The sequence below is a fragment of the Cetorhinus maximus genome, chromosome 7 (assembly GCF_964194155.1).
Source record: "Cetorhinus maximus chromosome 7, sCetMax3.hap1.1, whole genome shotgun sequence".
In the NCBI taxonomy this organism is placed as follows: domain Eukaryota; kingdom Metazoa; phylum Chordata; class Chondrichthyes; order Lamniformes; family Cetorhinidae; genus Cetorhinus; species Cetorhinus maximus.
In genome coordinates, this window is record NC_135885.1 from 49,661,915 (window position 1) to 49,679,581 (window position 17,667).

General features: G+C 42.7%; 1 protein-coding gene across 1 annotated transcript in view; it reads left to right on the forward strand.

The window, feature by feature from the left end:
* The window catches only part of cryl1 (crystallin, lambda 1), a 98,819-nt gene that overhangs the window by 62,446 nt on the left and 18,706 nt on the right, over positions 1-17,667 (forward strand). Inside the window, exon 5 of the mRNA XM_078545469.1 lies at positions 12,800-12,994. Within this exon, the coding sequence (XP_078401595.1) occupies positions 12,800-12,994 (195 nt within the window). The remainder of the gene's footprint in view (positions 1-12,799; positions 12,995-17,667) is intronic.

Below are 17,667 nucleotides of genomic sequence, written 5' to 3' on the forward strand. Positions count from 1 at the left end.
TTTTAATTCCTTTCAGATTTAAGATTTAACAGGATAGTTTTAAGATTGTTTGTTTGAAAATCTTTATCTTGTGTACATAATAGGTTATCATATAAATGATAGCATCTAAAATTGTGAAAATAGAGGTTTTGATTACAGAACAATGCATTAGAATGCTGAGTTGAAACTAAATAAATCAAGTTGATGATGATTTGCAAAATAGAAGTCCTTGCTGCTATTGTGAAGTTAAAAAATGTAAATTTTCCAGTTCATTAAAATGAAGAGACCAAAAAACACACAATAGTAGGTGTGAAACTTTGTGGTGGGCACTCCTGACTTATGCCAACAAAAAACCAAGGTGGAAATTATTCCATTACATAAATGTCATTTTAGATGCAAAGCATGTGTATATAAAATGTACAGGAAGCCCTAAAACTGTTTACTGTAGAAATCGCAGTGAACCTAATCCATTGCTGCTGCCGTGAGTATTAATACTTCACAAGTTGACCTTTGAGCAGCAAAAGTCTCCTGTTTCTAATTCTTATCAACAGGAATTCTGTATTTTTAAAGTAGATATGAAGAAAGCCATATTTGCATTCTGACTTGGGTTTCAAAAATGCTAAATCTGAACTTGCATCCTTACTACTGAATCAGAAAAAATAATCAACTGTAGCCCAGATTTTAACCTGGGGCAAGAATCGGGCAGCTGGGGAGCATCAAACCATCCCATGTGATACCAATGTCAGGCTTGAGTGATTTTATCTCTTGTGTCTAATTTTAATGTGATTAAAGGACTGCCGACCCAGTCACATTGGTAAATGGGCAGTATACCAATTTTGACAGCACAATATTGGGCAGCTACCCCAAGGCCTATTTAAAGCAGGAATGCACCTCTTAAAGGAAGGTTGCATTCCTTGCAGTCAGATTTTGTGACAACACTTGACACAGTCCTCAATAATCCTGAGTGCAGGGTTTCACCAGGTTTACTGTGGAAGTCTTTGTAGCAAAGAGGGGAGATACTACTCAGCACTTTCAGGAAGATCCCTAGGCCTATTACCCAGCAGGTCTGGACAAAGATGACTATGAATGTCAATGCTGCCAACAATGACAACAATGTCAACTTGTCATTGTTGCTGACAGGGAATCCCAACAGGGAATCTTAGACTCGGGTTCAATGATCTTACACAAGCGGCAAATTACACTGAACCACTTCTCTTCCTCTTTCTGCGACTTGTTTCTGCCTTCACACCTGACACTAACCAATAGTCTCTTATCGCATCCTAGCACTTAGAGAACTAGCAACTCCTCTCAGGACTCATTTCTCACTTCACATGCCACATACTTTTCCTTTCCATTCATCACTTGCAATCTTCATTCTACCTCATTTCTTAACAAGCTCTTAGCAGAAGCCCTATATGTGTAAGACCTACACATCTCCACTTTCCTTTTCAATAGTCACTCACTAACTCTTGCCCTCTTGTTATGTAGGTTAATGGAGCACACAATACCAGGGAGAGAAAGACCAGGGGAGCATTATCTGACATCATTGTCATCACCCAAATGGAGCAGGGCTTCTTGGAGATTAATGATGCAGCAAAAGCCATGAGCATTGGGAAAGATCATGCCTGGAGGCATTTCTGATCAGGACACCTGCTTATTGCTTGTAACTGTTCATGCATTTCAGCAAATTGCATGTTCAGCCAGCTTGACAACTTCAGACTGCAATATGAGGACTCCCAGATTCCAATTTGCAGCCTGTCACTGAAGTGGTAACTTCTATCCCTTTTCGCATTCTTCTAAGTCCTCAGCAGAAAGCCACACAGAAAAGGACTATCCCTTTGAGAATGCATCATCATGCTCTTCATCCTTGCAAATCGTGAGCACAGAGATTGGCATTAGTGTCTGTGATTTGTGAAACATCCACACCCATGAGCAGCAGCAGGCACTGGTAGCCGGGACAGCTCAAATGAGATTGCCAGCTCTGTTTAGCAGACAGAGTTGAGGATTTCAGGGATTCAGCTTTGGAAAGAAACCTGCTTGACTCGCATGTGTCAATGTATTGGAAGTCCTGCCAAGGAGTTTCAACATTATGACTGAAAGCATGGAGGAATCCTCTTTCAATCCAGGTGGCATAATCTTACATGGCCCAGTCTGTCTTGATGGGACCACCTCCAGGAATGCAGCAACAAGGTCCTCACAATATGAAAGAATGTTCATAACTTTTGTATCTTTGGTAGATGTCCAAACAGCTGTCACGTAGGCTTTGGGCACCACATTGGGGAGCGTGATAGATCACATGAATAGCAATTTTTAAGGAGTCACTCATTTCCTGCAGTCTATTCCCAGCAGATCAGTGGTGAGCCCCAGGAATGCTACAGGAGCTTCCCAGCAACAGGAATGGCAGTAATGATTAGGGAGTGGTGTTTGTTGCCTTCTCTCAGGAAGTCAGCATGTCTGCCCCTTCTCCACTCCTTGAATCTACACCTACCATAGTACCAGGAAGATCAGCCAAGATAGCAACTGAATGGAAGCAATCTGCAACCAAGCCTTCACGGCCTTGAAACAAAAACAGAAAATGCTGGAAAAACTCAGCAGGTTTATCAGCACCTATGTCCGTATGACCCTTCTTCAGAGCTGCAGAAGTCCTGCTGAGTTTTTCCAACATTTTCTGTTTTTGTTTCAGATTTCCAGCATCCGCAGCATTTCTTTCTTCACAGCCTTGAGCAGCTCAAAGTTTCTAGTCAGGAGCATCACTGGGGTCCCAGAAAGGTTTGCTGAGGTCGCTAGGAGAATGCCTCTAAAGGTAGTAGAGTAATAGAGTCAATCAAGTGAGGAGCTGTGCTGACTTGGCAGCTGTTGGCAATCATCAGGTCTTGTTACCTGGAGGCTTCAGTGTTCTGCTACAGCCTGCCTGGCGAATCACAGCCCCCTCCTGCACTGTATCTCATAGGTGCAAGAAACTGGTTTAATAGACCCTGCATGCTGTGTTCTAGGTGAGCATCCATTAAGCAGTCAACCCCCTCATGCCTGAGGCCCAAATGCTGGGTGGTGCAACTGGTGCCCCCCCTTTTGCTCCACCTCTTCTTCCATCCAAATAAAACAGGCCATAATGACACCCAAAAGAATCTGTTCAAGCTTGATGACATGAAATAAGGCAAGAAATCTCAGGAAGAAGAAAGCCAGAAACTTCCCTGGTGATGCTATGAAACCACATCAAGATTCTGGCAAAACAGCTTCTGCAAGTGGAAGTAGCCATTCCAGTCCTATTCCGGCAAGGGTCTTGCCTGCAGTGGACGGTAGAGCTCTGCCTTTGTAGTTGAGAGATGCAGCCCTGTTTCCCTTGAAGATTTATACAATCTTGGTACCCCTTAGTTCTTCTGGGAGCCTCGCTTTATGCCAGATTTTCCAGAAAAGTAATTTAAGATCTGCACAACTGAGACCCTGCCAAACTTTTACACCTCAGCTGGTATACCATCCGGGCTGTCAGTCGTCTTGTTTTTGGCTTGTGCAATGGCTTACTGAATTTTGTTCAGAGAGGGAGATTTGGCTATGGACTCGTCCGTTGGTGCTGACGTACAAAGTCAAGAGTGGTGTCCAAGACCATCAAGTCGCAGTTGAGAAGAACCTCTGAATACTCTCTCCACCTGGTCCTGATGGAGTCGCTGTCTGTGAACAGGGTGGACCTGTTAGCAGCTAGGACTAGTGTGAGCCAGATGGGCACGGACTGCCGATGGCTTTTGTGGCCTGGTAACCAAGTGTCCCAGTCAGTGACCGGAGACTTGAGATCCTGCACAGGATCCAGTGCGTGAGCTCCTGCTTTGGAAAGCTAGGCCCAACCATCTTCAGCTGCTTCATCAATGACCTTCCCATCATCATAAGGTCAGAAGTGAGGATATTCGCTGATGATCGCACAATGTTCAACACCATTCACAGCTCCTCAGATACTGAAACAGTCCATGTCCATATGCATCAAGACCTGTACAACATTCAAGATTGGACTGATAAGTGGCAAGTGACATTTGCACCACACAAGTGCCAGGCAATGACCATCTGCGATGAGAGAGAATGTAACCATGTCCCTTGACTTTCAATGGCATTACCATCGCGGAAGCCCCCATTATCAACATCCTGGGGGTTACCATTGACCAGAAACTCAACTGGACCAGCGATATAAATACTGTGGCCACAGCAGCAGCTCAGGGACTGGGAATTATGTGGCGAGTAACTCACTTACTGACTCCCCAAAGACAGTCCACCATCTACAAGATACAAGTCAGGAGTGTGATGGAATACTCCCTGCTTACCTGGATGAGTGCAGCTCCAAGAACACTGAAGAAGCTCAGCACCACCCAGGACAAAGCAGCCCATTTGATTGGTACCCCACCCACCACCTTCAACATTCACTCCCTCCACCACCAACGCACAGTGGCAGCAGTGTGCACCACCTACAAGATGCATGGCAGCAACTCACCAAGGCTCCTTTGACAGCACCTTGAAAACCCACGACCTCTACCACCTAGAAGGACAAGTTCAGCAGATGCATGGGAACACCACCATCTGCAAGTTCCCCTCCAACCCACACACCATCCTGACTTAGAACTATATTGCTGTTCCTTCACTGTTGCTGGGTCAAAATCCTGGAACTCCCTTCTTAACAGCACTGTGGGTGTACTACACCAGATGGACTTCAGCGGTTCAAGAAGGCAGCTCCACCACCTTCTCAAGGGCAATTAGGGATGGCCAACAAATGCTGGTCTTGCCAGCAATGCCCGCATTCCATGAATGAGTTTGAAAAAAAAGCTGTTCAGGCGATTCTTCACTAACCATCACCTGTAGACAGACACGAAGTTTGCAGTCTGCAAGGCAGTCGTCCTCCCGTCATCCCTCTGCGAAACCTCGGCATATTGCTGACACCTGAGAAAGCTCGAGACATTCCTTCAATGCTACCTATAGAAGATCCTACGCGTCACCATACAAACACGAGCATCCTCCAGGATACAGCATCCTGAACATTGTTTTTTATTCATTCATGGGATGGGCTTCGCTGGCTGGGCCAGCATTTATTGCCCATACCTAGTTGACCTCGAGAAGGAGCTGACTATTCTTGTGTGGCAACTGCACTAGACAGGTCACTTCATCAGAATGCCGAACATTTGCCTTATGAATTGCGCTCTCTACTCTCAGTTTGGGACTGGTCAAAGAAAATGTTTCAAAAATACCCTGAAAGCCTACTTGAAGATTGACTTTGACCTCAACAGCTGGGAAGAGAGTGCACTATAGTGAGCCCTGCTTCAGCAAGGCAAAGCTAGTTTTGAAGCAGGGTGTATGATGAAGGCCGAAGACATGAGAGCAAGAAGAAAGCTCGAAGTTGCACAACCCCTCATTGACCACAAACTGACTAACTTACTGACTAATGACTAACTGCTGATGTGGAATGTGAATTTTGGATTTTTTTTATTTTGTTGTTTCTCCCCTAGCCTTTTACTTTCCCTCTTCCTCCTTTTCCACCTGCACTGACTTCACCCCTATCTCTTACAGCACCTTTCCCTCTCTCCCCCGCTCTCTACTCTAGGACTCTGTGACAGTATTTTCCTGGCTCTGAGGGACTCTCAAAATGAAACACATAGTTGCCAAGACTGTTTAGTTCAGCTTGCCAGTCATGGTCAATGTCAGGATGTGAACGCATTGGAAAGAGTGCAGAAGAGATTCATGAGACACTTCAGTTATGAGGAAAGTTTGGAGAAGTTGGGACTGTTTTCCTTGGAGAGGAGAAGGCTAAGAAGAGACTTGACAGAAGTTTTCAAAATCATGAAGAGTCTGGACAGAGTAGATGAGGAGAAACTGTTCCCACTTGTAAACGGATCGAGAACCAGAGGGCACAGGTTTAAAGTGTTTTGCAAAAGATACAAATGCAAGGTAAGAAAAAGCTTTTTCACACGGCAAGTAGTTAGGGTTTGAAATGCACTGCCTGGAAGTGTGGTGGTGGCAGATTTGATTGAGGCATTCAAAAGGGCATTGGCTGATTATTTAATTAGAAGCAGGGTTACGGGGCAAAAGCAGGAGATTGGCACTAAGTTAAAATGCTCGAAGAGCTGGTGCAGACGCGATGGCCGAATGGCTTCCTTCTGCATCATAACGATTTTGTAATTCTCACAAATGGTAGAGAAATCTGGAACTCTTTTTCCACCTTGAACAACTTTTTGGAGGACAATTGAAAATGCAAAACTGAGATTGATAGATTTTTGTTAGATACCCTTATTGAAGGACATGGAAACAAGGTGGATTAATGGAGTTAAGGTACGGATCAGCCATGATCGAATTGAATACTGAGAGGCTTGAGGGGCTCAATGGCCTACTCCATATGCTGCTTATATGCAGTAAACCCTGAAAGGCTTTGTATTGCTGGATGTAACTAGAAAGGGCTTATATTGCCTGGGTGCTTCTTGAGAGCCGTAAATTTCAAAATAAATTCAATGGCATCCATGCACAGGTACTGATGAACAAGCAATAGCAAATTGACTGAGGAAATCCAAACTGTCAAGAGCCATCAGTATTTAAAGACGAATGTTCTTTTTTATGAAAGGCATAACTTATCTTGGGACAGCTTCACCCTCCTGGTTCTCAATGGGTGGCATGAGGGAGCAACATATTTCAAGGTATTTAAAGTGAAAGCAGCAGAATTAAAAGGGGAACAGTTAACAAAAGATAACCAAAAGACAGAAGGATATTTAAAAGGGAGCATCCAATGGAAGTAAAATCGAATGAGAATAACCTAAGAAAAGTAAAGTTTTAAAAAGGGAACATCTGAGAGGTATAAAAGTATTAAATAGGATGTATTTGAAAGAAGTAACATGAGTGCAACTATCAAGCAAGAAGGAGATTTTGTTGAAGAAGCCGGTAACAGCTTAAAAACTCCATTAGTGCTTACTCTAAGATTTTCTATCTAAAAGGTGAGGCTATCTTCCAGTGCAAAAATATAGAAAATTGTCTATAGTTTTGAGTAGGATAATGTGGGATGGACAAGTCATGAGGTATGAATGTTGGAGCATATGCATTAGAAAGTCAGGCACAATAGATTTGAGAAAAAAATGAGAAAACTTGATCAAAAGTTAAAGGAAAGGCTTACCCATACAAGAGTACCCACAGGGTAGGATAAATGATTACAAAAGAAAATTGTATAGTACTAAACTTGGTGAAAGCCAGTGAAGTGATGAGCAATGAACCTCTACAGTGGGCAAGCTAGTTGGCATTTGAAGTGGGGATAAATATAGCAAAATACAGATTCACTAAGAAAAGGAGAAACATGTTGAGAAAACGCAAGATAATGGGGTTATTGAAAATATTAAAGTAGGAAAAAGGGGAATGCTAAGCAGATCTGTGAAGAGATTTTGAGAATGAACAAATAGCCAGACAGTGCCCCATAATAATGAAGGAAGATGGTTAGATAGCTTGGACAAAGATGCAAACTGAAAGGCAAAGGAAGATTGCATTCATATGGAAACCTCTCAGGAATTTAAATAACCACAACAATTGTATTTATAATAACACCTCTAATTATAGAAAAATGACTCAACATGCTTTACAACATTCAGATAAAGAAATGGCCAAGAAGGGTATTAGCTTGGTCGGATAGGTGAGTTTTAAGAAGCGTTTTTGAAGGAAATTTTAGTATAGGACTGAGATGGCTAAAAACTTAGCAGCTTGTTCGGGGCAAAGGAAGGAGGGAGATGTGCAAGAGAGCAGTTTTGTAGGAATGCAGAGTTCTTAGAGGATGTAGTACTGGAGGAGGTTATAAAGATAGGGATGATCAAGACCAAGAAAGGATCTAAACACAAAGAGAATTTTAAATTGGATGACCAGGCACCAATGTAAGTAAATGTGAACAGTGATGTAGGTGAGCAGGAAGTGGTGTGGGATAGGATGCAGGCTGCAGAGTTTGGAATGAGCTGAAGTTTGGGGTGAATGGGAGACTGATTAGGACAGCACTGGAATAGTGTCTGGAGGTGACAAGACATGGATGAGAATTTCAGCAGATTATAAAAGCTGGATGTATGTACTAATCAGAAGGCCACATTATTGCCCACACCTAGTTGTTCTAATTGGTTTGTTTTGTTGAGTGATAAGGCAGTATTGCTGAAGAAAGAGACATTTTTGTTGAAGCTTTTTATCTTTCACTCATCAGGACAATTCACAAGAATACCAAATGTAAACGGAACAACAGTTTATACTGTATGAGAAGAGAGTGCTGATTGGTTGGCAAGTGGACTTGATTGGTAGAGGCGTTGCCATTGAGAATGTACCAACTGATGGTGACTGACAGTTAGCTGCCAAGCATTGTTTGAAATTTAAATCAGTACTTGGGAGGAGTTGCCCTGGGAGTCCTCAACATCAGCTCTGGACCCCATGAAGTCTCATGGCATCAGGTCAAACATGGACAAGGAAACAAGAAAACCACTTGCTGATTACCATGTACCGCACCACCCCCCCACCCCCGCTCAGCTGATGAGTCAGTACTCCTCCATGTTGAACACCACTTGGAGGGAGAATGTACTCCAGGCGGGGGACTTCAGTGTCCATCACCAAGAGTGGCTTAGTAGCACCATTACTGACTGAGCTGGCTATAGTATATAGCTGCTAAACTTACCCTGCTTCAGGTGGTGAGGGAACCAACAAGAGGGAAAAACATACTAGACCTCATCCTCACCAATCTGCCTGTTGCAGATGCATCTGTCCATAACAGCAGTGGTTGGAGTGTCCACAGCACAGTCCTTGTGGGGACGAAGTCCCGTCTTCACATTGAGGATACCCTCCATCGTGTTGTGTGGCACTACCATAACACTAACTGGAACAGATCTAGCAACTCAAGACAGGGCATCCATGAGGCACTGTGGGCCATCAGCAGCATAATTGTACTGAACCACTATCTGTAACCTCATGGTCTGGCATATCCCCCACTCTACCATTACCAAGCCAGGGGATCAGCCCTGGTTCAATGAAGAGTGCATGAGGGCATGCCAGGAGCAACACCAAGCTTACCTAAAAATGAGATGTCAAGCTGATGAACCTACAACTCAGTACTACTTGCATGTCAAACAGCCTAAGCAGCAAGTGATAGACAGAGCTTAGTGATCCCACAACAACGGATCAGATCTAAGCTCTGCAGTCCTGCCACATCCAGTCATGAATGGTGGTGGACAATTATACAACTCACTGGAGGAGGATGCTACACAAATATCCCCACCCTCAATGATGGAGTTGCCCAGCACATCAATGCAAAAGATAAGGCTGAAGCATTTGCAACATTCTTCAGCCAGAAGTGCCAAGTGGATGATCTAACTCGGCTTCCTCTGGAGGTCCCCAACATCACAGATGCCAGTCTTCAGCCAATTCGATTCATTCCACGTGATATCAATAAATGGCTGAAGGCACTGGATACTGTAAAGGCTATGGGCCCCTCAATATTCTGGCGATTGTACTGAAGACTTGTGCTCCAGAACTTGCCACGCTCCTGGCCAGGTTGTTCCAGTACAGCTACAACACTGGCATCTACCTGGCAATGTGGACAGGCACGTCCTGTCCACAAAAAAGCAGGACAAATCCAACCCGGCCCATTACCGTCCCATCAGCCTACTCTCAATACTCAGTAAAGTAATAGAAGGGGTCATCAACGGTTCCATCAAGAGGCACTTGCTTAGCAATACCCTGCTCACTGACGCTCAGTTTAGGTTCTGCCAGGACCACTCAGCTCCTGACCTCATTACAGCCTTGGTTCAAACATGGACAAAAGAGCTGAATTCCAGAGGCGAGTTGAGAGCGATTGTCCTTGACACCAAGGCTGCATTTGACCGAATGTGGCATCAAGGAGCCCGAGCAAAACTGGAGTCAATGGGAATCAAGGAGAAAACTCTGGTGGTTGGAGTCATCATTGCAGGAGTTCCTCAGGGTAGTGTCCTCAACCCAACCAGCTTCAACTGCTTCATCAATGACCTTCCTTCCATCATAAGGTCAGAAGTGGGGATGTTCACTGATGATTGCACAATGTTCAACATAATTCGCGACTCCTCGGATACTGAAGCAGTCCATGTCCAAATGCAGCAAGACCTGGACCATATCCAGGCTTGGGCTGACAAATGGTAAGTAACATTTGCGCCACACAAGTGCCAGGCAGTGACCAGCTCCAGCAAGAGAGAATATAATTATCGTCCCTTGACACTCAATGGTATTATCATCGCTGAGTCCCTCACTATCAACGTCCTGGGGTTACCATTGACTAGAAACTGAACTGGACTAGCCATATAAATACTGTGGCTACAAGAGTAGGTCAGAGGCTAGGAATCCTGCAGCCAGTAATTCACCTGCTGACTCCTCAAAGCCTTTCCACCATCTACAAGGCACAAGTCAGGAGTGTGATGGAATATTCTCCACTTGCCTGGATGAGTGCAGCTCCCACAACATTCAAGAAGCTTGACACCATCCAGGACAAAGCAGCTTGCTTGATTGGCACCCCATCCACAAACATTCATTCCCTCCATCACCAATGCACAGTGGCAGCAGTGTGTACTATCTACAAGATGCACTGCAGGAATTAACCAAGGCTCCTTTAAACAGCACCTTCCAAACTCACGACCGCTATCGCTTCGAAGGGTAAGTGCAGTAGACACATGGGAACACCACCACCTGGAAATTGCCCTCCAAGCCACTCATCATTCTGACTTGGAAATATATCGCTGTTGCTTCACTGTCACTGGGTCAAAATCCTGGAACTCCCTCCCTAACAGCACTGTGAGTGTACCTACACCACATGGACTTCAGTGGTTCAAGAAGGCAGCTCTCCACCACCTTCTTGAGGGAAATTAGGGATGGGCAACAAATACTGGTCTAACCAGCGATGCCCACATCCCATAAAATTATTTAAAAAGTGCGGATGATACATTTGCTGTATTTAAATCTGAAACTGCATGTAATAATTTCCTTACATGTCTTAATGGACTCCATCCTGCCCTCAAATTCACCTTTGAAATGGAGCAGTCAGATGAATTCCCTTTCCTTGACATACTAGTTGAGAAATCTGCCTGGGTTCTCCACCACGGTCTACTGCAGGCTTTCACAAAACGTCTCTTTTTTTCAGTAATAAGACAGTATTAAGTCTATTACCAACCAATGTTAGCATAAATTGGCTGTAGGATATTTTTGTTCCTTAGCTTGTCAAAAACCTTGAATAAATTAGAACTCATTCTATTCACACCATGGCCATGTTATTAGCTGTTTTGGCATTGCGGATGGTAAATGCCGTGCTGCTCATCCCAGAGGGAAACTTGAAACAGTTGCCATAACTGTTTTGCAATTTGTATTTTATTTCGAGATGCATGACTTGAATTCAGTAGTAATAAGTCCACCAAAACTTGAGAGGTTTTTTTTTACAAAACTAAATTAAATATTTATTAATAAAAGAAAAGATTTTAAGCACATACATAGGCCTACAAATTACTACTATAATAACTTCTAACTCCCCTGATTAATCTGGCTCCCAGTTACACCTCCATTAAGGGAACAGTAAAACAAAATACATTTCAACAGACCCAGGCCAAGCACACAATACCCTGGACAGTGATATTCAAAGTGAATTCACTTGGCTTCAGTTCCTGTAGACAGCAACTTGATGCATAGAGGCTGGAGGCTTTTCACACTTGTGTTAGATCTTAGAATTCCTTCTTCCTTACACATAACCTCATCTCCTTTATACATGTTTCTCCCTTTTTAATGTAAACTCCATTGTTCCAATATGTCTTTGCAACTTTTTTCATAATATAAATCTTTCATAGTACTCATATTATCAGTAACCTTTAGGAAAAATAAATACTGTTTGGCTTAACTTCTTATGGCTAAATATAACATCTTACCATCTCTTTGAAATTCATACTACTCTGGTTTATCTAAAAATATTCCTTGCACCCCGCATTCTAAAGCTTCAGCCATGTTTACGTATTTAGCATTTCAAACCTAGCTTCCCTTTTTATCACTCAAAAACTCCAGACTACCTGTCCCTAATTCAGTTAAATCCCGCACACACACATCCACACACACAAACCAATCCAAACCCCATTATTAACCTACCTTTACAATAAATCACAATAATATTATGAAAATTATTATATTTTCATGATATTAGCCAATATCTAACTAATTTTTGCAACAATATTTGCAGAAGGGCTGTATGGTGTATTCTGCGTAGTTTTGCAGTGCATTTTGACAGCTCAAAAGATTGTGCTCCAAGTTGACTTCAACATTAAGTCATAAACAGTTATTTTTCCTGTACTGTGTTGACATAATTCATTTGTAATTGAGGATTGAACTAATGATGGCTCTAACATTTCTACAAAGTTCCTCTAAGTTTTGTGGAATTTACTCTGAAGGCCTTAAATAGATTGTTTTACAGATGTAAGAGCTGCACCATTAGCGAAATAACCTCCTCTGACTTGCACTCCGACAAGTATGGTATTCCACTAAGAGCATGGAATTGCAGAATTACCTCCCTTGAATATGCAGCAGCACTTAGATGAAGGTGTGCACCTCTTCAATTCAAGCTATCAGCAGTATTTTATTGACATGCAGTCTATATTTAGTGTAGATATAGAAAACAAAGAGGAGAGATTTTTGATGTGGTTGGCAGTGGGATGTTGTGGATGCATAATCCCAATATATACCGGGTATTATATGATGTTATCTTAATTGTTTACTTGCCACCATCTGCAAGTTTTGCAATGTGACAAAATTGCTTTAGTAAGAAAAGTTTGAAGAAAAATTGTGTTTATGTTCTCAGGTGAATCCAACGTACTATGTACCTCTGGTTGAACTAGTTCCTCATCCTGAAACACATCCTGCTGTACTAGAACAAACCTATGCACTTATGAAAGATATTGGCCAGTTGCCAGTCAAACTGACCAAAGAGATTGATGGATTTGCATTGAATCGAATTCAGTATGCGATCATTGGAGAATCATGGAGACTTGTTAATGTATGTATTACCTCTTTTACAATTTATTGCATATTTAATGAGGATTTTTGAGTGTCAGAGCAGTTATACAGCTAGTGAAAACAACGGTTGAATACTGCAATTACTCATGTGTCTGGGGTAAATTCTGGTCTGTGTATGGTTAAGTATTGAATATGTTGACATTAAGATGTTTGTACAAACATTTAATGACAAAGCAGGTTGGTGCTCCAATGTGCTGTGCCACAAAATGGCAGGCTTTCCCTCTTGCAGGCTTCTGAGATCAGACACTTTCTGACATGGAAAGTAAGAAAACCTGAGACTTGACTGTCTTGTGCAGCCTCCAGAAGTCCATTAGAGTGCCAGTACAAGGTAGCTGAGAGCAGGTTGCCTCTTCACCAGGGACTGGTTTGTGGCTTGGAAAAATAAATGTGGCTGTAACGCATAAATGTTTTACTCAATTAATTTGCTTTTGTTCCTTCAGAAAGTTATTATTACAGTGATTGAGTCATTTCAAAGAATAAGTTCCAAGATCCTCATCATTATCTCCTTCTATGTCATTAGTTTGATTATTTAGAGAATTTTCTGCAGTCAAATGTCCTACACTGCATTCTCCATTCCTCAGGTTTTGAATTACTGCTTGTGCTCTGCTCCTCCATCAGATTCTAATCTTTCAGGCACTCTGTTCCTGTCCCCTAAAATTAACCTTCAAAACCACAAGTGTAAGTTGTGGCAGTGGGTTGTTATTTTTAAAATATTCTTTCATTTGATGTGAGTGTCACTGATAAGGCCAGCAATTATTGCCCACCCTCAATTGCCCTTGAGAAGATGGTGGTGAGCTGCCTATTTGAATCGCTGCAGTCTATCTGGTGTAGCTACATCCACAGTGTATCGACCCAGCAACAGTGAAGGAATGGTGATATGGTTCCATGTAAGGATAGTGGGTGGCTTGGAGGAGAACTTGCAGATGGAGGTGTTCCAATGTGTCTGCTGCCCTTGTTCTCCTAGGGGGTCGCGGGTTTTGAAAGAGCTGTTGAAGGAGCCTTGGTAAGTTGCTGCAGTGCATCTTGTAGATGGTACATGCAGTTGCCACTGTGGGCTGGTGGTGGAGGGAGTGAATGTTTAAGGTGAGGGATGGGGTGCCAATCAAGAAGGCTGCTTTGTCCTAGATGGTGTCAAGCTTCTCGAGTGTTGGAGCTTCACTGATCCAGATATTAATTGCCCACTTAAGGGCCTCAATTAGCGTTTGGGCTGGAAGGTCATCTAGCATTCCCACCATGGACTTGATCGGGGGAAGGTGGGTACCCCCTCCGCACCCTCCCGCCCTATTAAATGTTCCCTGCAAACTCATCACTGAGGTGGAAGGGGATGCATTAAATTCAACCCATGGGGTCAATTTGTAGGCAGATTGATCTCCCTTCAGTTCAGGTGAACTCCATCCCTTCTAAGTAGTTCACCCCTGTCCCAGAACCCCTGGCCTCTTGCTCTCTCTGTCTCTGACTCTCAAGTCCTGCTTTAACTAATCTATTACCTCACGCCCAGTGCATGATGCAAGAAATAATTCTGAGATTATCACTTATGAGGTCTTGCTCTTAACTCCTTATTCTACCTCTTCAAGATCTCCATGCAACTGTTTGCTATGTCACTGATTCCTAAAGCACCTCTGGGTGCTTTTCTTCATGTTCTAAAAGTTTTTCCACCTGCTTCGTGATGGCATCACCACACATTCAGGACTTCAAATTACAAAAAAAGTTGTCTTTCAAATAATTGAATCTCCCCCAACTTTCCTGTTTTTATTCCCTTTGTCCCACTGGGCAAACACTAGTAGTATGGTATTGCTATGGTTACTATCCCCTGTATATCAGATTTTACCCTCATCATAGACTTCCAGCACTGTATAATGATTAGACAGGGTAAGATGTACAATGGTTTCCTCCTCCTCCCTGTTTCTTCATCCTGTCCCATATGTGGTCTGCTGTTTTTCCTGCTTTTGTCTTTCCCTACTTGGTGGAGCATCCGCCATGGATACTATGCTCAGTTGAATGTCTTACAGCAGAACAGACGAGTCTGAAGAGGTAAATGCCTCCAGAACTCTCAATAATAATGTAGGTTGCTGCTGTCCTAGTCTGCCCCTCCCATGATCACAATCTCCATTGCCCCAGACCCACCGGTTTCTTGGCCAGGTCAGCCATCAGGCCATCTGATATGGTGCCAGTCTGGAGCTGGCAAACAGGAGGTGGCAACCTGATTTAATATCTGAAAGGTGCCATCTCTGACAAAGCAGCGTTTTTCAATATTACACTGCAGTGTCAGCCCAGATTGTATTGCCAAATCTTGAATAGGGCTTGGCCCTACAATCTTTTAATTCAGAGGTGAGAATATTACCAAGTGATTAAAATTAACATTGAGCATTGTCTGCTAGTCTGTTTTACTCCAGGACTTAATTGTTTAATGATGGCAAGCACAAGAGAATCTGAGAGAACTATTTTAAGACAATTGTTTTTCCTGAATTTGGTTTGCAATCAGCAATTTCTGTCTAGGGAAATGTACTTCACAATTTTCTGATTAGACAAACTGAAGTGTATTTAGATGAACAGCAGCAAGACGGTCTGTTTTCAGAGCATGTCATACTACTTTTTGAAAGGATGCCTCTTCTTTCTGTCCTTCCCAATTTGAGTAGAAGATAACAGTCTCGAATTGTACTCTACAGATTGTAGTCTGCTATCTGGTTGAACCTCCATATCAGCTGCAGCCTACCAGGAACATAAGGTGACAATTTCTGAACTCCTGTGCCACTAACAGGAGTTTCATATGCAGTGGATCTCATCAGAAAATCACAGGTGCAATGTCTGTGATTTCTCATTCTTTCATTTATTTAGGTGAGGTGTTAAACCAAAAGTGCCCCCCCTCTGCTGCCTCTTCCTTGTGTGTTCATGTGGACATAAAAATCTGATGGAACTATTGAAAGAAGAGATTTCCCAATATCCCTGGCTAATAATTAATCCCTCAGCCAACACCATGAAACCTAGTCATTTATCTGATTTACTGAACTTGGGACCTTGCTGTGCTTGTCTGCATAATAAGTGACTGCATTTCAAAAAAAAAATCATTGGCTATGAAATGCTCTAGAACCCATAATATTCCGATAAGCCACTTGTTGCATTCAAGACCATGCTACTAGTGCAGGCTCTGAGAAGATGTTGCTTTTGGAAGTTGATGCTCAAGTCCAGAGAGAATGTTTACACTGTGGAGTGAAACACTACTGCAAAGATTTCTTTTTTATATGTTCATGGGATGGTGGCAGAGGTTACAAAAATAGGGCAGGGCCATTAAGGAATTTAAACACAAGGATGAAAATTTTAAATTGGAGGCTTGGGGGATCAATAGCCAATGTATTTTGGCACGGAGGTGGGACCTGATGGGGAATGGGGTTTGGGTAGACCGCCTTTGGATGAGTTGGAGTTTATGGAGCGTGGAGGATGGTAAACCAACCAGGCATGGTAGTAGTTGAGTCTGGAGGTGACAGTGGCATGGATGAGAGTTTTAGCAGCAGTTAAGCTGAGGTGAGGTTGAAGCGGATAATATTAGTTAGTTGAAAATAAGCAGTCTTTATGATGAAGAATGTATGGGATGCGAAGGTCAGTTAGGATACTGAGGTTGGAAACAGTCTGGCTGAAACTGAGACAGTGGTTGGAAAAGGAAATAGAATCAGTGCCATGGATATGGAGTTTGTGGTGAGGGATAAAACACACATTTTAGTAGCCAAGAAACCCAAATGAAGAGACATGCCCCACAGAGTAGATTGAAAAAGACTTGGTTAATTGAGTGATTAGGCGATGCCAGGCTTAGATATGGACTAAAGATTTTTTTTGAAATTCCCTATCTAGCTGTCTCCACTAAGTGTCAATCTAAGTAATCCTTTTCCTCCCTCATAACTTCTTCAAACTGAGACAGGCTTCCAACATTGGATTTCAATGCACCCTGTGGAGTAGGCTTTTAATTTGTTTTCAATTTATTGTTAACTTAAAATGAGATGTTAATATGTACTAAAATTTGAATTTCAATAGGTGCACATTTTCCCAAACTTTGACCTGACGGCAAAGGTGTAATGCTGACTGAGGCAGAAGGAAAGCAATAGGTCACCAAACCAATTGAACCCACCTATTGAACTTTACCCCCTAACTAAAGTCTTGCACCTAGCTGAGCTTTTTGCCCAGAATCTTTTTTTCAAATTAATCATTATCACAAAATCCTTCTGACCAAGTTAAAGTTAAATTGAAAATGCTGCACTGTTCAGATTCCAGGATATGGAGACTGTGTGATGGAAGTTGGAACTAAAAAGTGACCAATGGTACATTGACAGAATGCACCAGGAGACTGTGTCTCATTGTTTTTGCTTTACCTAATGGTATATGACGTACTTGGAATGACTGAATCAAAATTTTAAAAACAAAAAACTACTGCGGATGATGGAAATCCAAAACAAAAACAGAATTACCTGGAAAAACTCAGCAGGTCTGGCAGCATCGGCAGAGAAGAAAAGACTTGACGTTTCGAGTCCTCATGACCCTTTGAAGGGTCATGAGGACTCGAAACGTCAAGTCTTTTCTTCTCTGCCGATGCTGCCAGACCTGCTGAGTTTTTCCAGGTAATTCTGTATTAAAATTTTGTTGTAGCAGTGAATGTTAGCATTGTAC